Source organism: Uloborus diversus, chromosome 6 (assembly GCF_026930045.1).
Source record: "Uloborus diversus isolate 005 chromosome 6, Udiv.v.3.1, whole genome shotgun sequence".
Lineage (NCBI taxonomy): Eukaryota > Metazoa > Arthropoda > Arachnida > Araneae > Uloboridae > Uloborus > Uloborus diversus.
The window spans coordinates 105,915,875-105,935,426 of record NC_072736.1 but is presented as its reverse complement, the minus strand read 5'-3'; the positions used below and the strand labels follow the sequence as shown (position 1 = coordinate 105,935,426).

At 31.8% G+C, this 19,552-nt stretch overlaps 2 protein-coding genes across 2 annotated transcripts in view; one reads left to right on the top strand and one right to left on the bottom strand.

Moving 5' to 3' along the window:
* Nucleotides 1-8,052, bottom strand: part of LOC129224584 (mannose-1-phosphate guanyltransferase beta-like) — a 46,772-nt gene extending 38,720 nt beyond the window's left edge. The window contains exons 1-2 of the mRNA XM_054859066.1: nt 8,002-8,052; nt 454-587 (exon numbers count right to left, since the gene is read on the bottom strand). Coding sequence (XP_054715041.1) covers nt 454-582 — 129 coding nt within the window. The 5' untranslated portion in view covers nt 583-587; nt 8,002-8,052. The remainder of the gene's footprint in view (nt 1-453; nt 588-8,001) is intronic.
* A 372-nt stretch (nt 8,053-8,424) lies between these two features.
* LOC129224221 (RNA polymerase-associated protein RTF1 homolog) lies at nt 8,425-10,916 on the top strand. The gene has a single exon (XM_054858644.1). The coding sequence runs from the start codon at nt 8,553-8,555 to the stop codon at nt 10,575-10,577; it is 2,025 nt and encodes a 674-aa protein (XP_054714619.1). The 5' UTR covers nt 8,425-8,552; the 3' UTR covers nt 10,578-10,916.
* The last annotated feature ends 8,636 nt before the right edge of the window (nt 10,917-19,552 follow it).

Here is a 19,552-nt window from a genome sequence, read left to right as displayed (position 1 = left end):
GTATAATGAAGAACTCCAAGACGACAACTATTATTTCTTAGAATTAGCAATTATAATTTTATTAATTTAAAGTTGATTATTAGTAGGTACATTTCAAATTTGATTTTGACCAGATTTCAAAAATAATTTAAATAAAAGAAAGGCTGATTTAAATTTTTAAAAAAAATCTGGTTTATGTACTTTTAAAAAAAAATAACGTGATTTTTTTTCAACTCTGCAACTAAACAACCCTAGAGGGCGGCCAGTTTCAAAAGCTCGGGCCGCTTCACATCCTAATACGCCTCTGCTGATCTGTTTAGCCAAACATAAAAGCACAAAAAATTCATCATATTACAGCCAAAGAACAATCATGAACTGAGACTAACAAAGTGTTTTAAACCAAAACAGAACATGTTCAAGAGATTCAAGATACAAATAAATTAATTCAACATTTTGAAATTTAAGTTACATTACTTCGACAAGAGCTTCCACTTGGTGCATCATCATTGGTTTGTTACAGAATTCGACTAAAGGTTTTGGTCTACTTAAGGTTAAAGGCCTTAACCTAGTACCATAGCCACCCACTAAAATTAGAGCCTTCATGGTTTCTGAAAAAAGAAAATTTTGACGTTTATAAGAGTTCAGAATGAAAAAACATTAAGGAAATGTATATATAAATCAAAATAATAAGATTTCTTCTATGTTTTTCTTCATACTTAAAAACTACTTGATGAATTTCACTGAAAATTTCAGTTTGTTTCCTTAAATGCCATTCCAGTGTTTAGATTAAAGCAAGCATGCAGTGAAATTAGGTCAAGGGTCAAACCATCCCCCCCCCCCCCTTCTAAAACCCTTGGTTTTAACACAAATAGCAAACTCAGAATGGTGGTTATATACGTAATATGTGTAAGGATTGCCTTGACTAAACCTCCTAGAAAAGTGGTGCCCAACCGTTTTGCACTTGAGGGCCGAATCTAAAATTAAGATAAATCTTGCAGGCCAGAAGACACATAAAATTTAAATATATTCAATGCCTCCTGTCAAAAAATTAAATAAGCAGTTAGATTTTCCATCATAAATTCCATTAAATATTTCTCATCATCCAATAATTTTTCAAAAAATTTAATTCATTAAATTACTTTATAAATTCTTTTAACAAAAACTTGTGAACTGGACACGTGTGCAGGTATGCTCAAACTTAAGTTTTTGGGCGGGGGGGGGGGGGGGAATTTTCAATTTGCCGAATGAAATTCAAAAATTTTGCTAAAAGTTAAAACATAAAGATGCACACATAGATCACTGAATCTAATGAGAAGAGACATAAAGCAGCATTATTTAAAAATTTAAAAATTTTATTTTTGCAAAGTTGTCTTCATATTTGCTGAACCACTGGACAAAATTTACCAAATAAGGAAATATGTTAGGGCCTCACAGTAACCTCCTTTCGGAACGCCCCTGCATGCAGGCCCCATGCTGAGATACCTGGGTCCGTCTCAAGGGACACATAAGACAGAATTACAAACAAATTCTACTACAATTTTGGTGATTAATATAAATTAATACGATCCATTATTGTATCTAAATTATAAATACAAATGTGACAACCAGCAACAGGCTTGTTGCTGGTTGTCACATTTGTCCCATTAATCCCACAATAATTTGTCACATTTGTCATATTAATCCCCAATGAAGATCAATGCTCCTCTTAAAGCTATCCACCTCCTTGCTCATTACTGCCTCTGCTGATAAGCTGTTCCAAGTGCGCACGATATTCTACTGAAGTAGTAATTTTTCCTAATTTCCAGGTTAGCCTGAGATTTGAATAGCTTAGAACAATGACCCCTAGTCCTGCTTTGCATGCAAAAATTTAACCCATCAACATCTTTCATTTTGATAAATTTAAAAAACTGAATCATGTCCCCTCTGACTCTACTTTGCTTCAGGCTATAGATATTAAGCCTTTTAAGTCTGCTATCGTCATCTAAATCTGAAAATCCACTGACTAACGAACATTAAAATAATCAATTATCCAACATTTTGAAGCACAAAAAATTCAAATTACTTCAGACACATGTTTCAATGTTACAAGGAACACCTTTTTCAATGCAAAGAAGTGTGAGTTTCTAGATGAAAAGTCATCCGAGAAAAGCAACACGGTGGAACAAGAGACAGTATAAATACTAGTCTAGTAGCCCTTCTTTGAACCCTTTCCAATAAAGAAATATAAGCAACATGCGGTACCATATGGAAAGCTTTTTGAAAATCAATGTAAACAACATCCACACACTTTTTGTGATCTAAAGCCAAGGTAACCTTGTCATAGTAATGCAATAAATTGGTAGCCAATGATTTACCTTTCCTGAAACCATACTGCAAACTAGTCAACAGATTTAAAATGATTTCCACTTACAACTACTCTTCGTTACCTTCCAGTCAGTCAATTTCTAACCCAAAGTAAAATTTTCCCTCCTATTTCTGTATCAGCTAGTTCGCTGAGAACTTATTTTTATTTGTGTTTAGAATAAAATTCATAAAGTTTAGTATAACATATTGAAGTATAACATAACATATAAATTAATCTTAATTCATAAAACAGTTTTATTAAAAATAGCAATAAGTAACATCCATTAGTTTTTGAAGATTAAAAAGAAAAATTAAACATTCAATATTTATGAGGGAAAAAACACATTAAACTTAGCAAAAGGTTTGCTAAATAGTATCTGTAAATATAAAAGTAAGCTATAATTTCTGAGCAGATGTGGAGAATAAGACATAGAGTGAAACTTCGGTAAGTCGAACTTCAATGGGCCGAAAACTTCGACAAGCAGAAGTGAATATTTATTCCTGTCTAACTGAATGGAGAATTCATGTTATTTGTTTTTGATAAGCCAAATTTTGTTAAGTCGAAATATTTGATAAGCGAATTTTATTTCATGATTGTCGTTCAAATTTTCTTGCTAACGTAGCTCTGTATGTTTATTTTTTTTTTTTTTTTTTTTTTTTTGCTCCATAAAAAGCATGAACAAAAAGAAAGAAATTGGCGCCATTGCACTGCATCAAAAGGGGTCTAGACAAATTGAATCTAATAAATCTCTAAGATGATTGTTTGTACATAATTTGGCAAGTTTTTTTAATTATTATTTCTTTTCATTTTAAATTATTGTTTACTTCATTTCTTCTGGTAGAAAAAAAAAGTTCTGATTTAGTGCAGTCCAAACATGGGATGGAAAAAAATTAGAGAGAAGTGTGCATATTGGAATTATGGAATAATTTCCTTTTGGGGGAAAGGAGGGGGGGGTTGGTTATTAAACAGGAGAGATATTTTCGGGTTTACTGGATTTTTTCTTTTTTTGCTATAAAAAGCAAATGTTTGTGGTACTTTTTCATTGATTCCCAAAAGTTAGGGATAGAACTTTAAAATAGGTTAAGTGTAAATTTAAAATTTCAAGCTACCAAGAAAATGTTGAGTTAATTCGAATGTGATCAACGAGGATCCATTGGAGGGCAAGTCTGGTGCCAGCCGCCGCGGTAACTCCAGCTCCAATATTTTTGATTTTCAAAAAGCTTTCGATAAGGTACTGCATGTTGCTCTACTTAGCAAATTAGCTGATATAGGAATAGGAGGAAAAACTTTCATTTGGGAAAAAAACTGGCTGACTGGAAGGAAACAAAGGGTAGTTGTAAGGGGAAATTATTCTAATTGGAGTGAGGTTTTAAGCGGGGTTCCTCAAGGGTCAGTGTTAGGGCCTGTTTTGTTCATTATTTTTATGAACGATATTTATAAAAATATTTCTGGGAACATGAATTGTTTTGCTGATGATGTCAAAGTCATTGGGAATGTAGAAAATGAAGAACAAGCAAATCAGCTGCAAGAGGATCTAGATCATATTACGGAGTGGGCTGATAAATGGGGTATGGCTGTTAATGTTGGGAAATGTCAAGTGCTACATTTAGGGCATGGAAATAAGTGTACAAGTTATTATTTGCAAGGTTCAGTCATTAGTCAGGCAGACAAAGTTACTGATCTGGGGGTCCTAATAAGTCAGGATTTAAAGTTTAGCCAACAGTGCAGCATTGCTAGCAACAAAGCCAATAAGATGCTTGGGTTTATCATTAGATCTATTTAAAATAAATCTAAAGTTCTTCTGCCCTTATATAGAAGTTTGGTAAGACCCCATTTGGAGTATGCTGTTCAGTTTTGGTCTCCTTATCTTAAGAAAGACATTAATGTATTGGAAAGGGTTCAAAGGCGGGCTACAAGGCTAATAAGTGGACTTTCCCACTTAGATTATGATTCCAGGCTTAGAAGGCTAAAAATGTACAGTCTTGAGCAAAGAAGAGACCGAGGGGACATGATTCAGCTGTTTAAATTTATTAAAACGAAAGATGTTACGGGGCTAAAGTTTAGCACTGAAAACAGGACAAGGGGTCATTGTTTTAAGCTATTTAAATCTCAGGCTAACATGGATATTAGGAAAAATTATTATTTTAGCAGGGTAGTGGAACCTTGGAACAGCTTACCGGAAGAGGTGGTAATGAGCACGGGAGTAGATAGTTTTAAGAGGGTCATTGATCTTCACTGGGGATTGTAAATTGACTAGGACCAGTCTAGCTGGGCCCAGAGCCTATTGCTGGTCGTCACATTTGTATTTGTATTTGTGATGTAGCCAAGAGGAAAATTGCATTAAAGTTTGATGTATTTCCAATTTTTCAACAATTTTAAAAAATCGAAAGAATGCTTTGATTTTTGGTGTAAGAAAATTAGCAGTTATATTGCCACTTTCTAAAGAATCCCGCCTGAATGTTCCCACAATTCCTTCTTTGATGCTTTAAAAATATCTGAAGATTATTAAATGTTTCTGTTCAAAGCAATGTTTGATGATTGATTTTAAAAAAATATGATTAAAAATTGTTATATCCTACCTAAAATTATAATTTCTTTTCCAACGTGTATAAACACTTGAATTTATAGAATTATATTTATTTGACACTAAATATACAAATACAAAACTGACAACCAGCAACAGGTTCTGGGCCCAGCTAGACTGGTCCTAGTCAATTTACAATCCCCAGTGAAGATCAATGGCCCTCTTAAAACTATCTACTCTCTTGCTCATTACCACCTCTTCCGGTAAATTGTTCCAAGGTTCCACTACCCTGCTATAATAATAATTTTTCCTAATATCCATGTTAGCCTGAGATTTAAATAGCTTAAAACAATGACCCCTTGTCCTGTTTTCAGCGCTTAACTTCAGCCCCGTAACATCTTTCATTTTAATAAATTTAAACAACTGAATCATGTCCCCTCGGTCTCTTCTTTACTCAAGACTGTACATTTTTAACCTTCTAAGACTGGAATCATAGTCTAAGTGAGAAAGTCCGTTTATTAGCCTTGTAGCTCGCCTTTGAACCCTTTCCAATGCATTAATGTCTTTCTTAAGATAAGGAGACCAAAACTGAACAGCATACTCCAAATGAGTCTTACCAAACTTCTATATAAGGGCAGAAGAACTTCTTTTGATTTGTTTGAAATAGATCTATTGATAAACCCAAGCATCTTATTGGCCTTGTTACTAGCAATGCTGCACTGTTGGCTAAACTTTAAATCCTGACTTATTAAGACCCCCAGATCAGTAAATCCTCTCCTCAGAGTAAGATATCCCACTGTTGCTTTAAGTTGATGATATTACCTTCAATATTCTATCATTTTATTTTTGTCTATCTCTATCTCTATCTAATAATGATTCTCTATCATTTATTTTTTGCTCATATTATGAATTTAATGAGTTTCAGTGAGGCTATTTTATTTTAATACATAGTTTTGTTTTCATATTCAATAAGCTGAATATCGATAACTTGATTTTTTTCCGCATTTCCTGCAACTTTCAACTTATCAAAGTTTCACTGTCTGTCACTTTAATGCACAGTAGAATCATCAACATTTGCTGGGAAAACGTTTTTTGCCATTGCATCTCATAAAGGGAATCTTGTACTGCAATTTATCTACTTTTGAAGTCACTATTCCTACATAATGTATTAATTGCTTTTTTAGTCGAAAATCTTGACACTACATGCAGACGAACTTTTGCTTGGGGGAGATGGGGCACGTGATCCGTTTTCATCTTTTCATTTTTATCTCATCAGAAATTTAAAATGAGCAGTTTGATTTTCCAACATGAGGTTCACTAAACACTTCTCATCATTCCAGATTTTTTTGAAAGTTTTCAATTTATTAACTTTTTTAACAGAACTCTGTAAAGTGGATGAACGTGACTCAAGCATGGCGTACCTTGGACCCCATTACAAAAACAACTTCTATAACAATTTTAATGATAAATATTATCCTATATTGTAACTAACTTAAATGTTATTTTGTGTTTAGCATTAAAAAAAAGTTTAAAGACCAATTTTACACATTAAAATATTAAATTCAACAACATTTACTTTTACTATTTATTTCAGAACCATGTATACATTTTCTCAAGAGTCAGCACAATTTGGGTCATCAACTTCACTGTTGTAAATATTTCCTATATTTATTTTCTTATTCTTCAAAAAAATTTCATTTTTTGTGCTAAAAGTGAACCAAAAGTGCCTCTTGTTCTTTCTCTGAAAAAATGCTGTCATATATTTTTTTTCTTTATGACAAAAAAAAAAAAAAGAAACTAAAAGTAATTATGAACTAAAAGAACTTCCTTACAAGGAGAGAAGTTCAATTTATTACTCCATTCTTCATTAAAACCATTAAAAAAAGTAAAGTTGCATGAAACTTTACTTTTTTTAACTCACTCATGAAAATTACTCAGCAATGGAAAAATAGCAATAATATTATTTCTGAATTAAAAGTTGCGCAAAATAACTTTAAATGTAATTTTGTTGTAGGGTTTGTAGGACTAAAGGTGCTACTTGTTTGTCTTTAATTAAAATAAAAACATTAATATAGCATTAAAATTAGTGAGAGCAGTTTAATATGCCCAGGGTTTAACAAACCCCATTTCTTGCTATTGCAGAATCATCTTCATTTTTGAAAGAAACAGCACAACTTGGGTCTTCAATTTGACTGCTGCTTACTAGATTTTTTTCTTTTTTTTTTTTTTTTTCTAGTTTTTTAAAAAGTTTTCATTTTTGTTGTCTAAATGTGAACTATGTACTTTTGGTTCTTGGTCTAAAAAAATGCTTTCATATTTTGTTTTGTTTCTGTCAAAAATAAAGAAACACATATAATTGTGAGCAAAAAGAACTTATTTTAGCTGAAGAATTCAATTTACTGCTCCAATCTTGATTAAAGTCATTTAAAAAGTAAAGTTGTAGGCTTCAGAAAACTACTGAGCACTGCCGAAACAACAGTAGTATTAAATCAAATGAGACTTTTCAATAAGCCTCAGACTCCCCATATAAATTTAAACCCTGATATAAAAGATCCTGAATTATTTCATGATGTGGTCAGGTTTTTGTTTTGTGAAAAAAAATCCAGATTTTTTTTTTTTTTTTTTAAATGGTTTCTGAATTGGCTTAATTTTATCACTGAACATGACTGATGAGTAGTGCAAAAATTTCACTCCTTAGATCAATGCATTAGTGTAAAATGTAAAGGTAAACACACAGAAATCTTAAATAGCTTTAGATTATGAAAATTAGTGTGATTTTTTTTAAGTAAAATTGTAAATTTAATTTAAAAAATGAAAAAAAAAAACTACTAAAATCCCGACAGATAACGAAACGATTTTTAAAAAATAACACATACCATACTTTTTAGCAGAAATAGGAATTAAAACTCTTATTTTTACACAAAAGTTTCTTTTAAACTAAATTTCAATCGATCTTTTGCACAACAACAGTAAAAGTACAAAAAGTATTATATTACAATTGATATTAAATAAGATGAAGAGAATTTGAAAAAGAGAAAGTTCTTCCGAAAGTTGAAAGAAAATCTAGAATGTTTTGTATTCAAGAACACAAAACTGAAATTCTCTTTTCAAACATTTTGAAACCTAGAAATAGATACGAAAATATCATTCTTACCGCTCGGTGTCTGTCATAGATGATGTAAACATCAAAGCGTGCCAAAGCTGCAGACGCCACGTCATTTCAGTGTTGCTGTTTAACTGTCAAATTATTATAAATATTTTTTTTTCTTAATTTTAAATCTAAAAGTATTTATGAATATCACTGTCACCGATTTTGATTTCTTTTCGTACGTTCATCAAAATTAAACCCCCATGACTTTTTATCTTTTATAAATACTTACTCATACTTAGAGCTTTTATCTCATTAGAAAACGGTTTAATAAAACAAAAATACTTTTCAAGAATTTATCAGAAATTTTTGAGTGTAAATCTTTGCCTTCTAAAATCTAATTTTTCACCTGCGTAAGTGCTGCCGAACTTTTCTGGTGGCGCGGTTTATACGTTGTTTTTGGTCAATCTCCAATCGTTCCTCGTTTACTACTCGCCATCTCTGTTGTGTTGAAAATCAAGGAGCGTAAAATAAATAGTGAAGTGGAGTGTTATTACGGTTAGTAAAAATTTTCATTTTTTCAAAATTACATAAGCTAAAGTTGTCTTTTGTTAAGTATGGTGAAAAGGAAGAACCGCATTGTGTATGACTCGAGCAGTGACGATAGTGATAGTCCTGATGTTGACGACTCTCCTGCTGAATCGTCTGGCAAAGCTGATAAAGAAAACACAGAAAATAATAAACAAGAGGCCCCTAAACGCTCCGACTCTGATTCTGAAACATCTGAGAGTGATGATGACTGGACCGTGGATGGAAAAGGTGGCAAAAAGAAAAAGAAAGCCAAAAAACCTCCAGCTTCGCAACCTCCTAAAAAGAGTCAAGAAGATTCTTCAAGTAGCGATGAAGGAAACGACGCTGAAAGTTCAGAACCTGAAGAAGGCGAAGTTTCTGATTCAGAAAGTGGATCAGGAGAGGCTTCAGACAGTGATGATGAATTTAATGATGGCTATGATGAAAATCTCATGGGTGATGAAGAAGATAAAGCACGACTTATGCAGATGACAGAGAAAGAAAGGGAGCAAGAAATTTACAATCGTGTCGAAAAAAGAGAAGTACTAAAGACAAGGTTTGAGATTGAGAAAAAGTTGAGGTTGGCGAAGAAAAAAGAGCAGAAGATGAAAGCCAAAAAAGAGGAAATGAAGCAGAAAATTGATGCAAGCTCTCGTAGTAAAGAAAGGAGGCGCACTGTTGAAGAGAAAAAAGATAAACTGGATAAAAAAGCACAAGCTATCAAAGATCTTAGGGAACAAAGAGAAAAGAAGCGAAAACTAGCAGAACTTCAACAACAGAAAGAAGTCGATGAACAGAAAGATGAAGAAGATGCTGAAACAGATGATGATACACAGCAGCCAGTCAAAAAGCTGAAAGCAAGTGATATTTATTCTGATGATGACGATGATGATGCAAGTGGCAATGAACGTGATAATCAAAGCGAAGCTTCATATCGTTCACGTAGTGAAGATGAAGATGAGGAATCCAGCAAAAAAGCTGAGTATGTCAGTACAAAAGAAGAACTTTCTAAGATAAGACTTTCAAGATACAAGCTGGAAAAGTGGGTGCATGCACCATTCTTTACTAAGACTGTTAGTGGCTGTTTTGTACGTATTGGAATAGGTACTAATGATGGTAGACCTGTGTACAGAGTAGCTGAAATTATTGATGTAGTGGAAACTGCAAAAATTTATCAGTTAGGTACTACAAAGACTAACAAGGGCTTGCGACTGAAACATGGATTACAAGACAGAGTTTTTCGTTTGGAATTCGTATCGAACTCGGACTTCACCGATTCTGAATTTCATAAATGGAAGGAAACTTTAATGATCGAGAACATTGCTTTGCCAACGTTAGATGACATCAACAAAAAAGTTAAAGACATTCAAGTAGCTTTAAATTATCAATATAAAGAGGATGATGTTGAAACAATTGTAAAGGAGAAAGAAAGGTTTAAGAAAAATCCACACAATTATGCAATGCGAAAAACCATGATCATGAAAAATAAAGAAATGGCAGAGATTAACGGTAACCTGGAGGAAGTGCTAAAGTGGAAAACCGAGCTTGATCGTCTAGAGGAAAGAGCAAAGGAATTAGATAAAATGAGAACTAGTACTATTAGTGGAATCAGTTACATTAATGTACGTAATCGCCAAAGAAATATCATTGAAGCTGAAAAAGCTATTAAAGAAGAAGCTCGGAATGGGAAAGAGACGGGTGATGATCCTTTCACACGCCGTCGTTGTGCCCCTACTTTGGTTACGAAAAAAAATGAAGCTCCCATGAATTCTGCATTACTGTTAGAATTAGCTAAAAAGAGAGAGTTGGAGAAGAAAAGACAATTAGAAGAGGAAGAAGAAATGAAGAGGCAAAAAGAACTAGAAAAATTAAGAGCACCTTTGAGTAATTCTCAAACAAAAAATATGCAAGACGAGGATTTATTTAGTGCCCATGATTTTGACATTAAAATCGATTTACAGATGCCTAATATTAACTTAAGTGCATCACCTCGAGTGCCTGTACCTCCACCCAACGCGCCAAGAAGATCACTAAACCTAGAAGAATACAAAAAGATGAGAGGCTTAATTTGATGTTCTTTGGACATAATAAACTTTAATTGTTCTGATTATGTTATCTTGGATTGTTCATATTCCCAGTTAGCTAACTGGATAGCTCTAGGAAGTTTATATAACAACCTGTTCAAAGTCTGCTGTATGAAAAGAAGACTTAATGTTGTACTGGAACTCTTAATATATTTATTTTGTATAGCTTTAGTCAGCAAGAAAGAACTATTTATTTACATTGTTGATATTGCATATACTTGTATCTAGTAGAGAAAATTGTGTATCATAATTTAAGGCACAATATTACTTCCCTGTTTTAATATGGTACACCGTAAATATTGTACATAAAATTCTGTTAGCATTTAGATTTTTTTTTTTTTTTTGAAGGGAGGAGGGGATATTTTTGGGACTGTGAAGATTTAAATGAAGGATGTTTATAGCTCTCACATCTCACACACAGTTAGAACACACCAAGGTTTTCTTTTTGGTCCTTCATTTCAATTGCATGTCACAATTCTGATAGGGGGGGGGGGGGGTTAGGTACATGATCAAAACAATTTGGCACCAATGTCTACATATTTGGCTGTAAAAACCAAATATTTGGTTTCATTGTTTTTTTCCCCCCCTAAATATAGTACAGATCAGTGGCATAGCAAAACACTCCTCAAGGTAGTTCCCGGTTGAAAAATGCCCATCTCTGATACTTAGAAATGTAAATAAAAGCAGTGACCATTCAATTTTATATAGATAGTCACACATACATAAATTGATTAGATGATAAAAGGAACTCCATTGTTGGAGTTTAATTTTGAACTTCCATACCCAAATAAAAATCGCACTTTAACTTTCAAAACCTACTCTTTAACAGAAAAATCGACACCTTTTTGCTGATTTACTTCTGAAACTGTTTTTCTTTAAATCTTAAAATTTCTCTTTATTTTCTAGGAAACAAACTTTGAACTGGTAGAAAAAAAAAAAAAAGAATCGTTGGTTGCTTACTTTCTGACCGCCCAAATTGGCCTATTAATGTATGCTTTGTGTTCCGTGTGTAACAAATTCAATATTTGATACATTTGCAATGAAAATTATGTGCAAGGGTTCTATATAAGAAAAAGATGGATATATGCTAGTGAAATAGCTGTTTTAGCATATGAAAAAGCTATGTTAATACTTGCTAGCTGAATTTATAAGAAATTTTATAAGTAAATATCAAAAATTTCCAAACTTTTGGGCAAAAATATCTTTTTTTTAAATATTAACTTTCATTTTTAGTTAAAATTTAGGTTCAGATCATAAAAATATACCAGACAAACATTCATGAAAAGTTTTACGGAAATATATAAGAAACTTTCTGAAATATATCATGCTCGCAAAACGAGAAAACCGAAGAAACCGGCACCTGAGGAAAAGACGCTTAAACAGTTGCTGTTAACATAAATCTCTATAAGGAAAGTTTACGCATTTTTAAGATAAATTGAAAAGTTTGTGGCATATGGTAATAAATAAGGTATCAAATTATTCAGAATTAAATTATGCATAACATATATTTTTTCCGTAAATTCAAAAATTTTGAAAGTTAAAGGTCCTTAGACCCCTGGCAGCTTCTTCATTTTGTAAGGTTTGATTTGAGTTTTTAAATTTACAGAAATTTTCACTCTTCCATGTTTGAAATGCTAGATAGTGAAAGTGCTGCTGCTGAATATGGGGGCGGGGCGGGGGGATATTTGAGCCAAAGCCCTTTTTCGATGTAATGTTTCTCAAGTTTTAGTTAGGATGCAAGTTCAATTGATTTTAATGGGACCTATGCTCTTCCTGAAATCACAGCTTCAATTAAACAGTAGGTGGTTTAAAAGCAATTTGCTTTTAACTTGTATCATTGTTACAATAATAAGCCAATCATTTCGAGGAGTTGCATTTGTGCCCTAACTGGGCGGCACAAATATATATTTTAGATAATTTTACACTCTGTTCACAAGAAAGATAGATCAAAAGTAAGCAAACAATTTGCCAGAGGGTTTGCCTCTATGGGTCAGTTTTGAAGATTTTTTCTGGAATTAAAAAAATAGTAACCAATAGGGTTCATATCTGCCATCTGTTTCGCACCAATTTGTTCTTGCCCAAGGTAAACATGATGACTGACAATGCCACATGGCTCAATTATTTATGTTTAACATTAAAATTTGTGTCAAAAACTTTTTGACCTATAACTTTTCCTTAGTATCATAATTATATTTTTCTTTTGAAATCTTTTTTTGCTTATTCTGGTTTCAAAGCTTGAAGCATTCACTGGAAGGTTCCCCTATATTTGGATAAAATTTTTAAAATTAATTATCATTTCACCCCGTTGCTTCAGACATAATCATTATGCCTTGTTAATTGTTACAGATATAAGATTGGCTCTTCTCATGGCAATAATCTTCATGTTTTAATGATATGATAGTAATAATAAATATTTTTAACTTTTCATAAAATATGTATATCTAGTTCTGTGTTAGGAATAAGGATTTCTATGAGACCTTTGAACAACAGTATAGATGCCTGCTGCAAAATGGGCTAAAGTTGAATTATACCAGTGTTTACCAACCTTTTTGTACATCATGACCCTTTTTTTTTTGACAATAAAGAATCTGCCACACTGTGTTATGCACCACCATATTTATATATATATATATATATATATGCTTAAGACATTTTATATGCGCAATATTAGTACATTTGTGTAGTTGACTATTTATATTTATATAATAGAAACTCAAGAACTTTTAAACAAAAATTTAAGTAATTTACTTATATTAAATCGTAGTTGTCATCACTACAGAGAAAAAAAAATTTCTTTGTTATGCAATATTTTTAAACTGAATAATACTATGCATTTTAAGATTAAGAATGATGCTGTGACCACCAGTGGGAAACTTATCAATTAGACAATCAAACAGCGTATGTCATGTGTGATTTTTGCCGTTCTGTTTTTGTATAATGATGCTTGATCATGATTCAGTCATTTTTACCATATTGACATTATGCTTATGGACATGTTTGAAATTATTCAATACTTTTCATAACTAAAATGAATGAATTTTGAGTTATGACAAAATGTCATTTAATTGTTCTGTGCTTGGAAATATTATATAATTTATTGCTTTCATAATGTTTCCCAACCTTTTCACTCTTGTAAAACCCTTCTGACTGATCTCTATAAGTTCTAGGGAACACCAGCTCTCTAAGAACAGCAGGTTTTCAGAATGTTTAACAATGATCTATACATGTAACATCATAAATAAAAAGTTGACTATTCCTGATGAATCTTGAACAATGTTTTCATGGAACCTTAAGGTTCTGAAAAAACTAGGTTGGGAAACTTTGATTTAATATGTAAATATCTATTGTCGTAAAATATGATAAGGCTGTTTTTTAGCAATAACTTTTTTTCTCATTGAATATAAAACTTTTGCACTGTTAACTTGTTGCATGCTTTAAATTATGTACTGTTTGCATTTATTTTGACTTTTATTGGCCAGCCAGTGACATAGGCAATAGATATGGCACTCCAAAGATCTCTGCACCACAATTGGTCGCTGATGCCCAGGTAAGCGAGTCCTTGAAGAGGCATGGGCAATAAAGCAGTAGGCTCCAATGTCATTGATATAGATTCCTGCCAGGATTAACAAGAGGCCAGGTCAGCTTAGTCAGAAACAATGGGCCCTTGAGGGGGCCCAACTTGGAGTCCAAGTAGTATAAATTTTATAGTTTATGGGGTGATGGAGGCCTCAGCAATCACAGCGACAAGGGGCCCGCCTTGACTCTTGGCCACTCTGCTGAATGTTAATGATTAGTGAGGACTTCCAACTGTTCGAATAGTTGACTTACCACTTAATGCAGTAGCTTCTCCACATTCTCCAGGGCACTTTGTGGTTGGTCTGTTTTATCGATAAAAGAAAGCTTTCATTTTAATGTAACAACACGTGCAAAACATCAATTTTTTGCATGACCTTATATGTAATACATATTTTTTTAATTTAAATCATTATTGCCATAATGAAGTCTTCATCATGAAAGCTGCGAAGTACCTAGATGCTCAAACCTCAATTATATTAAAACTCCATAGCTGGTGTATGCAATATTTTTTGTAATTGAATAGCTTGGTGCAGGAAGGGAACAATTCTCCACATTTTTACTTTTTTTTAATATTGAAATAGCTTGTAAATAACTTGATGTATTTTGAAACTGAAGTGCTTTTTATCGCAAGGACTGACATTGTTTTCTTCTCCAAGCCAGATACTATTTGGATTATTATTAAATATATATTATTTGAATAAGTACAACAATACTTTTGAGCTTTTGTGTAATGAAAAATAATTAAATAACTTTACTGGTGGGAGTTTTACTCCTCAGATTTAAGGACCGGGGCCTAGACCCAGTGTGATAGTCAGCCACTGCATTATACCCTGTGTGGGGGGGCTTTGCCCTGCGCAGGGTGGCGACAGATCAGGGAAAAGTCAGGGAACTTTATTAATCAGGGAATTTTGAAAAAATCAGGAAAAATTGATTTTATAAAGAAAAAAAAATTTTTTTTTTTTGCTTTACAAAATTAAGTACTCTAATTCCCTAGGCATTTTTCGCCAGTTATCTGTTTAAAAAAAACAGAAAATTAATGAGATGCAACTATACACTACCGCATATTTGTGCATCTTTTTTCCTCAACGTCAAAGTATTGAATCTTACTTATTAACCACACGATGAACTTCCTAAGATTGCTTCTGTGTCTGTTAGGTTGTTTATTTTACCTAGCTTGAAATTTCCTTTTACGCTTTCAATGTTACGTAAAATAAACAACCAATTGCAAAGAGGAAGCCTTCATTAATGCCTTAGCTCCTTTGCCTTTATTCCATTGTCTCGAAGTAATTAGCGTACTGTAATCACAATTTCAAGAAGAAATCTTTGGTTTTTAAATTAATACTATAAAAGCTTAAAAGTTATTACTTCTTCGCGTTTTTACTTTAGTTGCTAAAATTGAACTTTCAATAAAAAAAACTTTGTTTTTGCCGTTATACTATTTGTTGTCACCGCAGATTATAAAGGTTTTCTTTTTTTTTCAGACTTAAGTGATTCTTTAATTTTATAACCAAGTTGTATTCTTCTTTTATATATTTTAAAATTAACTAATTGCTTTTTTTCTTCTTTTTTTTTCCCTTGCATTTCAAAGTTGTTTGTTAAAGAAGCAATTAAGATTTTTTTTTCGTTACATAATGAAATCATTTTTAAAATAGAGTTAACTTGTGTGCTTAAGTAAATATCTTTATTTTTTATTGTTAAAATGCTGTTCATTCATTAAAACCTATGTTCTTGATTAGAGAAACGCTCCCTATGAATGGATGTCAAATGGTTTCATCTGTTTTGCATAAATATGTCAATTAGTTATATAAGAATAACTACATTACTTCTATTCTTTCACTATTACTTGTTATTCCTGCAACAATTAATTACACTGTTTGAAAACTTAGTTCAAAAATAATTTCAATTACTTTTTAGTTCTACTATAAATACACATATGTTTTTAAGAGTAATTTTAATAGTTAGTTAAAATTCTTATGCTAAGTAATTTCTGGAAGTAAAGTATTTTTTTTTTTTTAAATTTTTTTATAATCTTTCCATGTAGAAAAATTTAATATACTGTTTTGTAGGGGTTTTTTCCCAAAAAATTGACTTGATATGTTTTTTTTAACCATTTTATTAAAAAAGTAGCATTTTTAAAATATATATCTTTAGTTCAACAACTTTACACAACTTAAAACGTTTAAAGTACTGCATTTTATACAAACATATAATGGATTTCAAGTAGAGCAAAGAAAGAAAACCCTTATCATTGGTAACGTAAATCAGGGAAAATTTGTGAACTTAATCAGGGAAGTCAGGGAACTTTTTTTCACAGTTCCTGTCGCCACCCTGCTGCGGAACAATTTTACACTATTCCTTAGTTTTTGTTGTAACTTAATGTAAAACTTGAGTGAAGATCGGTAACAGCAACAGTTTAAAGATTTATCCTGACACATAACTCAAAGATCCAACACTGATTATTATACTCTACAATAGGACTTTCTAGCGTTAAAAGGTTGGAGTTTTTATTAATTGATCTTTTTATGCATAAAGTTTAATGATTGTTCTATCAGCTTTCTTTTGTGCACTAATACTTATTCAAATAAACCATTATTTTTAAACATTTTATATCTCCTGGTATATGAGAAGATAGTTTGCAATCCATTGATCATTACGTGACGTTGATATTACTCACAAGACAAGTCAGTCACCCTAGATTTAAATAAAGCACAATAAAAATGTTTTGGTAAAATGTAAACTGTGATCAAATTTTTAAAATTTGCTAAGCTGTCTGCAAAAGCTTTTTGAGACAGTTGTTGGTCAAATGGGAATTATTTTTTCCAAAAAAAATTTGTGTTTTATCGCATTACTTTAAATTCAAACTTCAAAAAATTATTGTGAGAACCATATTGAACATTTGAGGTAAAGCTGCATGTTTGCTGCTATGCTAATATTCTTTTCATAAAATCATTTGTCCTTTTTTCTAGCCCAAAAAAAATCATAATTTTACAAAATTCACTATAATTTAACAAAAATATCAAAAAGCAAAAAAGGATCATTGCAGATGAATAAATATAAATCAGTTTAAAAATTAAATGGTGCATTAATAGTTTTTAACTCCACACAGTATTTGTTGTTTTAATCAGGTAATTTATGTTAAAATACAATATTTGTGTAATTTAAAGAGCTTCCACATATTTAAAATCTATTAATCAAAACTGGTAAAAATTGTCTTATTTTGAAATAATAACAGTTTGTATCAACAAATAAGCTTACTGATTGTGAATGTTAATAATATTTTTTGTGTTGTTCAGAATAAGCTGTAAAGTTGTGTAATATACTTGCATCACCTATGTAAAGACTCCAATCAATTTAGTATTTAATAAAAGCAATAAACATTTTGCTCACTGGCGACAATAGTGACACATCTAAAAAAGTTTAAAATAAACCTAATTTTTACTTTAACATCTAAATTTAATGATCTTGTCACAAAACTTGCATAAGCTTAGTTTCCTTGGTGCATGAATGATATAATCACAACAATTAGTAAGTAACTTAAAAGTACTATTGCGAAAAATCTTGATTTTCGCCAATGCTTTTTATTTTTGTTTTTCTTTTTTCTCTAGCTGTGAAACTATTATCGCCATTAAGTAATTTGTGCAAGATTAAAATTCAAAGCAAACTCATTGTGGGTATTACACAAATAATATTTGAATTTAAGCAAATACCTGTTTTGGAAGACCCCTTGACAATCTTTTAGAAAAGATTGAAATCTGAAAATGCAAATTGGAATATGTTGCTTTTTTAACTTGCTACTAATCCGTGCTCAGTACTGAAAGAGGCAGGCCTGAATCTGTGTAACCGCAGTACCCGCAGCGCGGGAGGCCCACTTCCTTAAAAGGCCCAACAGCCCAAGAAATTGGAGGGAAAAAAAATAGCATTAAGACTCGTTAACATTGCAAATATACACTGCTGACCTCTGGGGAGGGGCCCTACATATTTTGTTGCAGGGCGACCCAAAATTTATAGTTCCGGGCCTGGAAAGAGGCTGACGTCTTGTAACAGCTGTTTGTGAGATTTTTTCTTTTTCTACTATTGTGTGTTACCCTCAGTGGTTTTGTTTTGTATTTCATTTTTGTTACTGCTTTTTAAACATTTTCACATCATAAATGAATTTTAACATTAGAAATGTATATAAGCAGTCTTCATGTTTGTTAATAAATTGTTATATTTGTTACTCATGTACATAGCTAATATTAATTCATTGCTCACATTAAATCCCAAATTGGAAGATTTGTTTCTTTCTTGAGTTTTCAGTTTGTTTTCAAAGTACATTGATTCATATCTTGACTTAAAAAAATGTTCTATATTATGAAAAAAGTGGGGGGTGGGGGTCAAAATAAGTGTAGGGGTTAGGGGACGTGGCCCTGAGCCCCTTTTTTTTTTATAAAGTGTGGTTGGAGGGACTACATTTCTTACTGACTTTTAATATTACTGATTGAAATTTTTAAGAAGGGAATATGGCATCAAAAATCGGGACGCACTGCCACTGTAGACTTTTTCCTTCCATTCTTATGAAATAAGATGAGAAAAGTTCATTTGTTTGGAATTTTTAGTTTTTACTTCATGAAATTAATCCATTCTATAAAAAAACATTTTTCAATCGATCAATAATTTTTAACTCCAAAAATTGAGGGGGGAAGTCCCCTCTACTTTTGGAAGTGAGGGAGCAGTTGCCCCTTGCCCATACAAGCCGCCTATAAAATTTTGTTCTAATTCCGATATTCTAAAACAGTTATTCCCATTTATGTATTCAAAAATCAAGCTGGTTTTGTTATTAATTGTAATTTAAAGAAAGTGTAATGTTTATCATTAATCAAGTTCAATATTTTTAAAAAATATTCCACTATTTCAGGTTTTTTTCAGATTATTTTCTTAATTACTTATTCAGTGCAATTAAAAGTATTAAAAGCAATGTCTAAAGACAATATCAAACATGAAGTTATTTCCCAGGCTGACATACTTTTGATTAATTAGACATACTTTTCTGTAACAAAACGAAACGCATGTTTGTCAAGTCTCGGAAAATTCAAGCAATGAAAATAGTTAAATTCTGAGAAAGGAAAAAAAATTAAAAGAAAAATCTATTGAAATCTCACAAGAACTTTAGAAGAAAATTTTTTAGTTAAGTAACTTTTGCACAAAAAATCCCCCCTCCCTTTTTTTCAGTTACAACTCTTATTCGTTTTACCATTGTAGTCATTGCACAAAAAAATAGAACTAATTTCATTTTTTTTTTTTTTTTAATTATTCAAAGGCTTCTAGGAGCAAAGGCTTTTAGATCAATGGTCTTATTATTATTTTTTAATTATTTTTAACGCATCATAAAGCATTGTGTCAATTTTGAA